Source organism: Zeus faber (genome assembly GCF_960531495.2).
Source record: "Zeus faber genome assembly, chromosome: 7".
In the NCBI taxonomy this organism is placed as follows: Eukaryota; Metazoa; Chordata; class Actinopteri; order Zeiformes; family Zeidae; genus Zeus; species Zeus faber.
The window spans coordinates 6429838-6444173 of NC_137203.1; the positions used below are offsets into that span (position 1 = coordinate 6429838).

General features: G+C 49.0%; 1 protein-coding gene across 1 annotated transcript; it reads right to left on the reverse strand.

Moving 5' to 3' along the window:
* Window positions 1-1054: 1054 nt before the first annotated feature.
* Window positions 1055-11639, reverse strand: ppef2a (protein phosphatase with EF-hand domain 2a; the record flags this gene model as incomplete). The annotated part of the gene is made up of 15 exons (XM_080003774.1): window positions 11514-11639; window positions 11363-11417; window positions 11065-11240; window positions 10232-10346; window positions 9814-9860; window positions 9542-9708; window positions 9385-9421; window positions 8616-8765; window positions 7973-8320; window positions 5905-6090; window positions 5348-5490; window positions 4309-4415; window positions 3854-4020; window positions 3248-3335; window positions 1055-1308 (listed from the first exon to the last, which is right to left on the reverse strand). The coding sequence occupies exons 1-15, from the start codon at window positions 11580-11582 to the stop codon at window positions 1055-1057; spliced, it is 2109 nt and encodes a 702-aa protein (XP_079859900.1). The 5' UTR covers window positions 11583-11639.
* Between the last annotated feature and the right edge of the window lie 2697 nt (window positions 11640-14336).

Below are 14336 nucleotides of genomic sequence, written 5' to 3' on the forward strand. Positions count from 1 at the left end.
CAGTATTCCTCACATGCTAACTCTAATGTTCTTTTCATACCCATGGGCCTTATTGGTTGACACTGTTCTCGGTACGGTGCGTTCTCAAGCCGCCCCTCTGCGTTCAAATCATTCACGAGGAAACGTACGCACGAGTCTGACATAGAATACCCGCGGCGCGGAGGCAGTAACACGTCTTCGAAGGTGGGCCCTTCCATTTGAAATGCACCTCTCAATGCGCTGCCGCACCTGGCGCTGACGCAAAACGTGATCAGTTCAGCTCCCTAAGGCACCGGTATATTTCCGTTTGACGAGGTATAATTTTAACCACAATGCGGCTCTCACCGTTATGACGTTACTGTGTATAGGAGTTAACTCCGGTAACAGCCTAACAAACCCGTTTGATCTATGTGAGAATGAGTAGAATTCAATTTTTAATTATTATTTTTTTTTATTCAAAAATTTTTTTTTTTAATTCTCTCTGACCTCCGTGTTTAAACTGGGAATTGAAAGCCCGCCCCGCCCCCCCGCGTCGAAAAGCGGAAACAAACGCTCCCCGCGCCCCGTTCCCTCTCACTAACCCGTGACCTGCCCCAATCCACTTACTCAGCGAGCCGCTGCGTCGCGACATGCGTCACCCAAAGCAGCTTGACTCGGTGACGATCCCTCGCCATCACCAAGGCACGCACGCACACACACACACACACACCCCTTCCCTCCGAGGCTACTATCAGTCATCGACATCCACGGCAGCAGAGAGAGGAAGGTCTTCTCCCTCCGCGCCCCGGGTGAGTCAGGGCAACGCGCAGTGCAAGTTCCTCGAAAGCCTCGCACCCCTGACTCACCACGCCCGAGTTCCGCTAAACCACTAAAGCAGTGGCCCCTCTGTCAACCTTCTGTCTTAACAGGTAGTTAACCGAACCCCCCCCCCCCCCCCCCCCCCCCCGGTGTCCCACCCCCGAATCAGTCCTCGACTTCACGGCTAGAGGGGAGAAACCGGCGGCGGTCCGCTCCCGATCCCCCCTGCCCCCGTCGTGGTCGTCCGCGCCCCGGCCTCCTCCGCCCTCCTCCGCCCTCATATGCCGGGGTCCCCCTCCAGCTTGGTGAGGTCGGTGGCGGTGCCCATGAACATGCTGCGGCCGCGCTCCAGGCGGCTCTTCTTGTCGGTGAGGCGGAAGGCCTCCATGAACTCGTCGATGTCGATGCTGCCGTCGTGGTTGCTGTCGATGGTCACCGCCAGGTCGGAGATGGCGTCGTCCGTGATCTCCATCTTCAGGTAGACGCTCAGCAGCTTCCACGTCTGCCTGAAGTCCTCCATGGTGATGACGCCTGCGGGGCGGGCGTGGACACGTAGGGTGCGGCGGTGCGTGGGTACGGGGGGAGAGAGAGAGAGAGAGAGAGAGAGAGAGAGAGAGAGAGAGAGAGAGAAATGTATACCTTAATTGATCAATTTTAAATTAAACGGATTTGGCGCTATTATTCTAAGTTCACCCTGTGACTCATTTTCTTTCGGTGGTTTTACGGTCGGAGGAGCGAGGGGGCGGTGACCGGAAGGAGGGGAGGCGGAGGAAAGAAATGAGGAACCGAGCAAATTGTGTTTGGGGAAATAAGGGGGGGGGGGGTGTATGAGGGGGGAGAGGGGAGCAGGGGTGGGGGCACGAGGTCAGAAGGAAACAAATGCCAGGGGAGAGGAGCTGCGGGTGGGGGTTGGAGGAGAGGATGGAGGAGGGACAGGAGTAGGGTGCTGGCGGTGGACACAGGGATGGATTGTAAAGAGCAGGGTTTACCTGGATGGAGGTGGGTGGAGGCGGAGAGGGGAAGGCAGTGGATCATTGGGTTAATCCCTATTTTAGCTGGTGGGAGGCAGCCGGCCGCCACCTGCTGAAGGCTCTGGGGCCGGGATTAACCGAGGCGGGTTGTAAATAGACATATGGCCACAGATCCCCGGCGCAGGTCTGCTCGTCTGGACCGCCGCAATACCGGCCCAACGCTGGCCACACGTGCCGGCTTAAAAAAAAAAAAAAAAAAAAAAAATCAAATCCGAAAAAGTATAGGAATCGGAAATTGCTCGCGAGGCGTCGTGAGCGGCCGGTCGGCCCAGAGATGGGAAGATTATTACTCAGACGGTCCCGCGATAACGTCCCACGCGCCGTCGAGACGGCGAAGCCACTCGCGGGAAAAACACACTGAGAAAAACCGGATTTGAAGTCACTCTGGTGTCATTGGCGGCCTTGAAGCGGCCTCCGTCGCTCTCCTGGGCTCGTCGCCGGCCTCCCACCTCTGGAGCGGCCGGACACCAATACAGTCACAAGATTCACGGTTCCAAATTCCCGGCACCGCCACGGCGGAACAAGCCCTCCGTTGCTATGGCTCTATTCACCGTGGGAGCGGCTCCACAATCACAGCCCACCTTTCGCAGGAGACCCCCCCCCCCCGTCTCCAGGTCACAGCTGGACTCCCCCTGACCGCACTGACCGCTCCACCGGGGACGGATCTTAAACTCCTTTCTTGAGTTTGCCGTGCCCCTGCCCCGCACCTCGACCCCCGTTTTAATCCCCCTCCGGCTTGTTACTGGGAGTCAAAAACTTCCCTGCGACGGCATTAATTAATTTTTTTTTTCCGGCGACTGCCATCAAATGTAATTAGAGTAAGTGGCTTTGGATGAAAGCGTCCACTTAACGACGTAATGTGGAGTCATATAAAAGCCTCGTAAATTGAACACAGCGGACCGCCCGGGTCTATCCGTTTTATTGGTCAGTGGCCCGTTGGTGGCTGCGTTTACCCAATAACAACTTCTCGGAGCCAAACAGCCGACCCTGCCTCCACGGACCAGCCCGACGGTTATGAGGTAGATCCGTCAAACAGATGGTGTTTGATACTATATATACCACACTGTACCAAAGTGTTTTTGTATGGATGGTTTTAAGTCTTGGAGTCGATGCTCTGTTTATGACAAACAGGTCCGTCCCTGTCTAAAACAGGGCGGGTTACCTTGACAAGACACAGCACCGACCACCACAACCAAAACCCATCATCTCTTCTGCCAGTAATTCCTCTGCAAACTATTCCAGTACTTCTACTCCCACTAAACCTTGTGATGTAACGCTGCAGAGGCAGGAGAGTGTTTGCTTAACCCACATTCAACATCCAAGTCTTTGTCAAACAGTGCGTGTTGCCGTAGAGACAGGGCTTCCCGGTGGACCTCAAGGAATGTGAACCTGAGGAATGTGGCTTTGTTTGATTGTTGCGCATCGACTGCCCCTCGCACCTGAGTTGTCCGTGTCCACGATCCTGAAGATGGTCTCCACGGTGGAGCGATGGCGGTACAGGGTCTCCAGTAAACTCTGTTCAATGTGCTGAGCGGGAGGCAAAAGGAAAACAAAAAAAGTGATGAACGTTGCTGGGCATGAATATTTCTGTATTGTGTGTTTATGTGTATTGTGTATATTATGGACTTTATAATAATTTCACACGGCTGAGTGGTCACACGGCTCTGTGGATGCAGTTATGTGCAATTACGATCGGTCGATAGTGCCCATCAGCGGTCAGTTATTTCTGAATAATGACCGCTGTCTGTAAATAATAATGGTTACATGGGCAACCACGTCACTGCACCACTTGAATGCGGATTTTTCAAATTTTCACATTAATTACAGTACATACTTAAGTCGTATGGAGGGCAGAGGGTTTTTTTTTTTTGTGAGTTCGCTACGTTGTTAAAATCTGTTGTGCTTTTGTTTCGTAAGCAGCCGTGCAATAAGCAGGATGAAGTAGAGCCAGCCGGTCGTTATCGCAAAATAACCCCCCCTTCTTCTATCCGCTGTACTTCTTTCAGATTGCTTTTTTTTTTTCCCTCGCAATGCCGTTTCCTTACGTCCATATTGGGCTCCTTGATGGCCAGCTCCTTGAACCACTCCTGGTAGTCCACCGTGGTCTTGTCGGGTTTGCACGACACCAGCTGGAAGTGCAGCATCCTCCAGGGGAGGCCGAGGTGCATCACGCCCTCCACAGCGCTGGCCCAGTCGCACAGAGACACCAGGCCTTCGGCCGGGACGGGGGAGGGAACGGGAAAAAAAAAAAAAACACACTTCATTGGCCGGTACGTTGGCTTGACGACGGCTGGGTCTGAATTATTTTTTTCTCTCCCACCCGCTCAATGTGGGAACACCGTAGAACGCATAGGGCGGGAGATCACGTGACGCCGTGTGTGTGTGCGTGTTTTGAAGGAGGCTGCGGTGTGTTTTGAGGCCCTGTTGTGCTTCGCCGACACGGAACCCGTCCGAGGCGGAGCGGGGGGCGGAGCGGCGGGGGGGACGGCGGACGACGCACCTGTGTTTTCTTTGTCCAGCTCGTGGAAGGCACAGATGAGGTCCGACTTGTGCGCGAACAGCTGCTCCCGCAGGACCCTGAGGGCCGAGTGCTCGGTCCTCCCGACGCTGGGGAACAGCGGGGGGGGGGGGGACAGCGTCAAACACACACCAGCCCCCCCCCCCCCCCCCCGGCCCGCAAGCGGGTTTTTTAGGATCATCACCCGAGGGCCTTTCCCTTTTATTTGAAACCCAAGCCCTCGAACGGTGTAACTTTCCAAAGCCTTCTTTTTTTGGGGGGTTTTTAATTGAGTGGCCGGGTTTCTGCCGCGCCAACCGAACGGGCAGAGGAGGTTCCCTGGGCAGGGGTTTCATAAGAGTGAGATTTCCAGCTTCCTAGCGGCTCAGCCCGCTGCTCCGTGCTGCTGTCTTTGGTTTGTTTTTGAGAAGCTGAATTTGAGATTTGTATCTTATTTCGTTGCGATACAACCCAATGCCCAGGACTCCTATATTTAACTTGTCAACGTCTTAAAGGGTTAAAAAACACGAGGTTTGTGTGCAAAGCTTCACACTTGCATATTAGACATTACAGACATTTGGCTCAAAATCCAAGGAAGCTAACGCTCTCTTTAACAACGGCATCCATATGCTTAGATTAATGTCAATCAGATGAATTACAAATGACCAATAGAGCAAAGGGCTGGAAAACCAATCCCTACAAAAGTTAAATAAATGATGAATAAATACTATCGCTGGTTCAGACATCAAAGCCAGCACTGACACAGATGTACTATAGACAGAATATTGACCCCAGCATTGTATCTCTAAAAAAGTACTATTATTATTATTATTATTATTATTATTATTATGATTATTATGATGATAATCATTATTATGATGATGATGATGATGATGATGATTATTATTATTATTATTATTATTATTATTATTGTTATTATTATTATTATTATTATCATTATTATTATTATCATTATTATCATTATTATCATCATTATTATTATTATTATTATTATTATTATTATTATTATTATTATTATTACCTTTGTCTCACAGTCAGCTCCCTGGTCATGCTCGTGGCCTGGTACTGAACCACGTAAGGCACAAGGTCTGGTCCCAGTTTGACGTACGCCCCCCTGTTGCTGCCCACGTCGTAGTAGTTGGAGGCCGAAAACAGAGTCAGCACCTAAATGAGAGACAGCAGGAGCAAATAAACATTTAGAGTCAAATTTGTCCTAAAATATCTGGGTGACTTTGTCGTAAAATACCTTTCTGTCCTAAGAAACCATGACGTACTGGATTCCCAACTTGCCAGCCCCAGATGAGTCGTAGAGATTATTGTTTATGTTTATTTAAGGATTATTTATTATTGTTTAGTATTACTTCTTGGGCTTATTTTCTTGTTTATTGTGAGGTTTCTTTTTATTGTTATTTTTTTGTTCATTTTAACAATTGTATAGTGCCAAGTCATTTATTTATTGATGTTATTGTATGAATCTAGTTTAAAAAGGGCCTAAGGAGGCCTTTTTCTTTCTTTTCTTTTTTTTTTACCACCCGCTGTTCCCCGGCTCATTAAAAACTTTCTGCTTTCCGTGCTCACTTTGCGGTTGTGGCAGAACTCGTATCCGTCCTGTTTGCACTCGTGGGAGCGGATGATGAGCTGGAGGTTGTGTTTGCCCAGGAAGTCCTCTGTGACGTCCGGGCCCCAGTAGCAGCCCCCGCCCCGCACCTCGTTGGGCACGCAGCCCTCCTGGGTCATGGGGTCGCTCCACAGCAGGTCCAGGATCTGCACAACCACAGAGATTTGGGGATTAGCAAACCCTCCCACCCCAGAATTGCATGGGTGTTGAAACTCTGGTCAAGGGGAGTTTATTTGTTTAACACATTTCATAGAGGAGATCTATTCAAAGTGCATACTGTATATTGATGTATATAATGTAATATATTTAAAGAATGGCTTTAAATATTTGGAAGGGATCCACATCTTAAGCTCCAAGAAGGAGATACTGTAAGTGGCACTAAAGGGTCCAAATCCCAAATGTGACACAAATTCCAAAGGGCCTACTTCCAGTTTGAAATGTTTTTCAAGATATGACCACCATGACCTGATTTTCTATTATTTATTATATTATTTGAAAAATATATACTTATTCTTTCTACTCTGTATAAACTGTGACAATAATTGGTTTAATATGGTAAATACCAATATTACGGAAATAACTATATTTCTGTTGCATAAGTGTAGAACGCCTCGACTTGTGGTTTGTTAGCAGCCAGTTTGGAGACCAGATTAAGATGAAGCTAACAGGATTAGTGGTGGTGGTGGTGGTGGGGGTGAGAAAACACCTATAAACACCTACCACAGGGTGACTTCTGCACCCTGGAGCGGTGCCTGTATTTTCGGGGATGGATGTGGAACCATATGTTCACATATTAGGTTCTTCATTATCGTTGTCAATTAAACACAATGTTATGAGCATGCAATCTGCATTGAAAGTCACACTCATATTATGAGATGGCGCATGGGCAAATGGTTGAAATAAATGCCATCTTCATATGCGTTAAGAAATATGATTTATAATATATTTGCAAATTATTGCTGACTATATCAATTGTTTATCATTTTAATATACTGTGAAACCATACATTTTACAAACAATACACATTATTCAGTCATATATTTTAAATATTTCTATAGCGATTACAGCAAACAAGGTTGTGTTCAGTCAGTATATTTTGTAATATATTGCTAAAGAAAAGCAACAATATAATACCAGGTATAGCAAAACCTCCACATGTGTAACAAGGGCAACTCCGACTAGTCAAAAAAAAACGTATTTCCTGCTTGTAATGTATTCAACTTGAAGGAAGGGGACTCTTTTTTAATTTTTTTTATCTTTCCATTTCATGCAATAAAACTACCCATAGGAAAGTAGTACCCCCCCCCCCCCCCCCTTCCGCTGTTCCAATAAAGAGTGGGTGTGGGCCGGGTCTAGATATCTCACTGATCCTTTAAATAGAAAGGACAGTCGTTTCTGGGTAAAACACAGGAAATGTGCATGAGATACATCAGTACTATTGCGCAATTAACTGACAGTCACCAAGCAATTCAGCGCAGGTCAGCAAAGTGAAGGCCGTTATACCACATTTTCACACGTTCCCCCTGTATATCGCCACACAGGAAATGACAGCGTGATAAACAACCAAAACCTCCGCGATTAAAATCTAGCAGTAATCAGACAGGGAAACACAGGATGCCGGGAAGATACAGATCAGCCATTGTCTGCCTTAAAACATGCCGACACATATCAAGGTAAAACTAGTGGGGTTGAAACAGCTCCACCTGCCGGCCCGTGAAGGGAAGGGAACCGTGAAGCCCCTTTAGGGTCCTGATGATGGCGGCTCCGCCACGTGACCGGTGTGGGGAAGGGAACCCCTTTAAGCCGTCATGTCACGTATGGGATCAGAACCGCTTATCTTTTGATTTAAGGGAAACTCGGCTTTTAGCTCAGCTCTGGCCGCGTGGGTGCTGCGTAAGATCGCCGCGGAGACCGGAAATCCCCCACAGCGACGCTCTCGCCGGTGTGTTTAATTCGCTGAGCTAACCAGAGGCCAACGGGCCACAGCTGTCAAAGTCGAGTTGGAGTCGCGCGTTTGGCCCCGATCACCTGTCTCCACTCCTCGTCGGGGTTGTCGGCGGCCTCGGCGAGCTCCTGGGACGATTTCGGGGAGGCGGGCGGTTTGAACTGCTTTTGCGACTGGCTGAAGCCCAGGCTCTGGATTCCCGCCTGCCGCCGGCGAACCTCCCGCTCCTCCTCCAGGCTCAGCTTGACCCGCTCCGAGAAGTCCTGCAGCGAGCGGTTCTGGAAGCCTTCGCGGGCCAGGGGTTTGGGGAAGGCGAGCGACGCCCGCCGCCGGCCGTAGTGGTTCGCGGACCAGACGTCGTCGTCCATGTCGACGGACGTGCTGACCGTGCTCGGGTGTCTCTTTTTGGGCGGCCTCAGGGCCGACACGTACTGGAAGAGGAGAGAGGGGTGGAGCGTTTACAGATCTTTGCGACTCAACATCTGCTTGATGAAAGCCCTGCACAGTACAAGGAATTGGTCTCATAACAGAATATAAATTTTTATCGTCTGACCTCGTTTTTGTTTTTGCGTCTGTGCTATCAAAATTCTTCATCGTGCAGGTGTTAACATTTTCCATATCCCATAGCATCGCATACCAATCCAACTTCTAATCCAATTTACCACATGGCAATAGTCTGAATGATCCTTGGTCTACGCTTCCAGGACGTGGTGAGGTTTCACACACCTTGCGCCTGTCCACTCTGGCCAGGATGCCGAGGTCGGTGGTGTCCGAGATGCCCCCGTGAAGAACCAGCACCTTCTGGTCGATTACCGTCGCCAAGGGCAACCAGCTGAAGATCTTCTGCAGCAGCTTCAGGATCCGCTTGCCGTGCATCTGGGGGAGACACGTCAACGGGAAGTGGCCTCGCAGCCTCGCCTTGTCGTGTACATGGTTGCGCGCATTGCTTAGGTTTTTACCCTGTGGGACGTAGAACTAAAGGTGCACCCTTCAAAATCGTTGTTCCCCGAAAGGGTCGACTGATGGATGTTTAGGCTGAATCAGAAAAGATCTAAGCCATCGAACAACCAAGGCGCTGGGCCCGAATGGGGCTGCGCTGACATCGACCCCTTCTCTAATGGACGGACGCAGACTTCCTGTGTGGGCTCCCGGACCACCGTGATCTTTCTGAATGACTGAAAAGCTAAGTGGGTCAGATGTCCCGAAAGTCTCCTCTCCCGGCGGCTGTAAATCCTCTTAGCGGCGAGGAACGATTGCACGGGGAAATGGCCCATTGAGATGACCGAGCGGAATCCTTAAGGCCTTAAGCCCTAGCTGCCGACGTGTGGGTGATGTTGATCGAGGCAGCTTACAGCGAGGGCAGGGACGGTAGAAAACAGTTTCGCTGCGAGCACCGCTTTCATAACCAGGATAAGGGGATATTCATTAAGGGTAAATTAAGTAAAGTTAAAAAAAGAAACAAGGTTTTCCTAATCAAGGCACTGGGTGAACCTACCTTGTATTTTGTCAACACCTCCTTCGTAAAACCGTACCTACGGTGAAATAAAAAGACATCTTAGGCACTGACGCCTTGCACAGTGCGCTCTGTTGTGTTGTTGTTTTTGGGGGGGGGGGGGGGGCTTTTTTTGTTGTTGTTTTTTTTCACCGCTCACCTCAGGTTGACGATGTGATCCTCGTGGTTGCCTCGGTTGAGGTGAACGTCGCTGGGGTAGAGCAACAGGAAGGAGAACAGGATGAGCAGGATCTCGATGGAGTCTTTGCCTCGGTCCACAAAGTCGCCGTTGAACACGTAGGGCTTCTCCAAGGAGGGCATGCCGTTCTGCAGGGCCGCCAGAGGGAGGGAGCGGGGGGGGAGCGAAATAATTGAATTGAACCGCCTGCGTGTTTCAGAATTATTTGATGGTCAACGTGGCAAGAAATGCACCTTGTAAAATATCAGCAGGAGGTCCTCCAGCTGTCCGTGCAAATCACCTGGAGGAGACATAAGCATAGGGGTGCTCCAACACGGTTTTGCGACGCAACAGCACTACGCAGAGGCGGTGTCTCCTGTTGTGCTCCCGGCATGTCTGCAAACGCCAACACTCTTCCTGGTGCAATTTCACTCTGCGGCATGAGAGGGCTGCGGCCTCCCGTAGACACAACAGGATCGCCGTGGCTGATTCTGATCCTAAGTGTAGATCCCCTCCGCGTCCCATCTTAATCCAGCATCTAACGGCACAGGATGTGTATGGCCATCGCTTTTCTTTCTTTTTTTTTTTGTTTTTAATTGCCAAGGTTTTGATCCATTCCTCCGCTTCCCGCATTAAGTATTATCGCCCACCGACCGCCGGTTTCATTCTCACCGCAGATGGTTATTTCCTTGCTCTGGCAGGTGGAGATCCGGCTGATGTTTGGCATCTTCCGCAGCTGCTTCCAGGCGCCAAGCAGAAGCTGGAGCACGTAGCGTGAATGCAGCTGCTACTGAGAGAAAGACTTAGTTCAGGATGACAGGTTTTACAGGGCCACAGACGTTTTTACCGATCGGGTCATTTAATGGTGCGACATGCCGCTGAATTCTCCCATTTCCGTCTTGATGCTTCGGAAAGCGTCAAGTTCGTTTCAGTGTACCTCAATGGTCAAAGGTCACATGTTGGTCGGCGTGTGTAAAATTCAGTTTTTAGACGATCTTATCGAAAGGCCTATCGATAAGATCGTCTAAAAAGTGAATTTGGGTTACAACTGTGTTTATAATCTTAGATAATAATCTCTATTTTTTTTTTAAATAATCTCTATAATCTCTATAAATTTTTATTTATTTGTATTTTTTACCTGTGCTGTCCAAACACAGGGTATTTGTATGCAATTGCAGCCAAGACAGTCATAGATGTTTTAAATGCAGCCACATTCTGAATTATTTTCCATTTCCCACACGCTGGATGCAGAGCTTAGTCCATCCAAATAAAGCTGACTGAGCTGGCAACCCTGCATCACCTACCAACAATAGGAAGGTGTATTTCCCTCATTTCACTGGAGCTAGGCTAGTTGATCCCCTCTGCAGCCATGCATTGCGCTAACGCAGTTAGCAACGCAGCCCGCCTACTGTATATCTGGGCTCTGGACACACTGGAACGGATCTTCTCGTCCGAATCTGGCTACGACAGACAATGATGGGGTTGTGGAACTGAGCAGCACGCACTCTCTTGTTCCTGAAGGCGTCCACCAGGCCGGCCACCTGCTCCACAGTGAGTGGGAAGGTGAGGTGAGGTCCCGAGTAGATCTCCGGAATGTTGATGCTCTTGTAGCAGAAGAACCTCTCCCACTCGGCGTCCCGGCACACCTCGTTCTCCCTGAAGATGTGGGAGATCAGGTTCCCTGCGAGGGCCCAAAGCCAAGAGGCTGGATCAGCACAGGAAGCTGGCAAAAATCAAAGACGAAACAAGGCACCCCGCCACAACGAGGATACCCCGCCACGGCGGCTGTGGCGCCGGTCTTACGTTCATTGCTGGACGGTGTGAAATTGTCCATGAGGTAGCCCAGGAAGTTGTACAGCTGCATTGGGGAGAGTGGGATGATGCGTGGGGTTATTTGTTTTTTATTTTTATTTTTTTATTTGAGTTTTTGTTGATGTTGTCGTGGGTTTCTCACCTTTATCTGAGCCTGCTCGCCCGAGTACTCGATGGACTGGAAGATGTGCCAGGTGTACCTGCGCCTCATCTCCGTGCGGGCGACGTACTGACGGTACCAGCGCTGGATCAGCACGGCGGCCTTTATGGCTGGGGAGCGGAGAAGGCAGGGCAGACCTTCACTTTCTCATGTCGACGTTTATCAATGCACTTCATTTATTTATTTATTTATTTTCTATCAACCAGTCTACGTTCAATAATTTGTAGCGGTGGTTCTCAACGCGAGGTCCGGGGACCGCCGGGGGGGTCCTCGGAGTGGTTCCAGGGGGTCCGCGGCAAAAAGATTAATCGTTGAAAATGCAGGACGTTTAGAGACCGTTAGTGGGACTCAAATGGAGGTGGTGGAGAAACACTGCTCTATCACTACGTCTGCGTTGATGCGCACAGTATGCGATGATGACATGGACAAGCAGCTTCAACTACCACCAGACGGGGCACAAGACAAGTGAGGGACGGCGGTCGGAGGGGGACTTACTTGTGACAGCTACGCGCGGTAAAAGAAAAAAGACAAGGTGATAAATGTCGTTGTTAAAAAGTCCTTCATCAGTGTGTTGGGAAAAAGTTTTTGCTGTCACAAAATACGGTCCAATGACGCCACGGGGAAAGCAGGGAAGCGTTCACCTGGGACTACATTGGCTTTTGAAGCACATTTCAGGGGAAGGTGGAAAATAAACATCGCGGCTCAAGACTACGCAGGCGAGAAAGCCGTCGTCTTCAGATAGACGAGCACAAATCTTTGTCGCCACGTGGTCTAACAGCCGATATCTATAAAGCGATCAGCGTAATACAGGGGTGGGAATCCTGGTTTACCTCTTCCTTGTTTTTGGAACTGGTTGGATTTTGAACTGGAGACGCCACATCCCATGACTATTCCTGAGCAAAAGCACACAAACACACACGACATCAGTTGGCCACCGAGGCCACTTTTAGGGTTTTTCCATGAAACGTTTAAGATAGAGTGCACTTAAAACACACGCTCACAGCGCCATGTTAAAAAATAAAAATAAATACAAGCCATATCTGGGGAAATAGTTTCATTTCATATACTTCACGTAATGTAAAAATCCAGATTTGAGAACAACTGGATTATATTTTAAAAAAAGGCTTTTTATCAATGAATGAAACTTTTTCACATGTAGCTCATAGGTCCTGGCAGGACGCCGGGCAGGGAGGAGCCGCAGCGATGACCCCCGCGCTGTCGTAATCCTGTCAACCTCCCTGATTGTTCTCAATCCTGTAGTTTCCTCAGCATTTCCAAGAAAGCCTTCAGCTTTGTCGAGCTCCGTGAAATGGATTACGAGGAAACATTTCCACTTCCGCTTTCACAATCGATGGGCCATGACCTCTCGGAAACAAACCATGAGAAACAGACCACCAGACGCAAACAGACGCCATCGGCGTCGCAGGCGGTTCTGTTGTCTCGACCGAGTCGATTGCGGTTTATCGCCGTGAAAATTAAATGTTTCCATGAGCGGAGACGGCGCCTTGAGGTTCCAAAGCAAAACAGTTGATAAGCGTCACGAGATGTGGGCCTAAGTGCATTATTCATTGAAACGGTTAAATCATAGAATGTTTATTTTTGTTATTTATCTCAGCCACCCACCCGCCCACCCGTCCACTCCTTTGATCATAGTCACTTTCTCGTCATCATGGTTTGGGAAACCTCTGAGGCGTCATCCTACTTACGTGGTCACTTTTTCGATCCAGTCAACAAGTTCCCCAGTGGCTCGGTTCTGTCTCAGTGAGTATTTGACTCGCATTGGCTCCGTCGCATCCCTCCGCCCGTCCTAAAGTCCCCCGCCGTCAGGTCAGGATCGGTAGATCGCAGGTGGGATGACTCATTCTGAATGGGTGGACGACGAAAAAAAACACCTGATGGAGTCACCCGCCCGGGCTCGAGCGCCGCTGCTCCTCCGTTGCTCCGTGCTGGGGATTGTTTAGCCTTTTGGTACCTAAGTGCCGTGGAATAATCGAGGCGCCGTGCCTCAAGTGGATTAGTTGGACACTAATGACTTGATGCGGTTAGACCGGCCTTTATATAGGATGATGGCACAGTCATGGTATAAACACGACGCTATGGGGACATGCTTTTGATTACAGTTTCTAGTTTTGGAAAGTCTGCTGGCCGTGTGTGTGTGTGTGTGTGTGTGTGTGTGTGTGTGTTCGTGTGTTTTCGACTTGTCTTTTTGACATCTGTTTTGGACCTGGACTACAGGACTTCTTAACGTCAGATTATGGATCACGCTGGCACCGTACCCCCTCGTATCAGCTGCTGTGTATAACCAACCCCTCCCACGAATGATGTCCAAGCTCAAATTGGCCTGTGCAACTGTTTTGGTTTGGATTCTTGTAAATATAAAATGATATGATGAAAACCCTTTAGATTTTATTTGATGTCAAAAAATGTTCCACAGAGGGATTTTGTTTTTTAAAATAGTGCAGTATATGCCCCCCCCCCCACACACACGCACACGCACACACACACACACACACACACACACACACAAACATAATAAAATAAACACAAATATTGAAATAGACCTGGGTTATCTATACCTATCGTGTATTTTTATATTTGTTATTGCTGATTTTAAAGGTTGAATTAGTCAAATGACTAACCTCCCTTATTGTCGATGATGGAAAACCAATTTAGCTTGAATTTGTTTTTAATTTTGTGAAATGCGATTTTTTGTATGATAATTATTATTTATTCTGAAACAGACAGTTTGACAAGGATTCACGATCTGTTGCATCAGGCGTATACTTCCATTTGTACACTCGAATA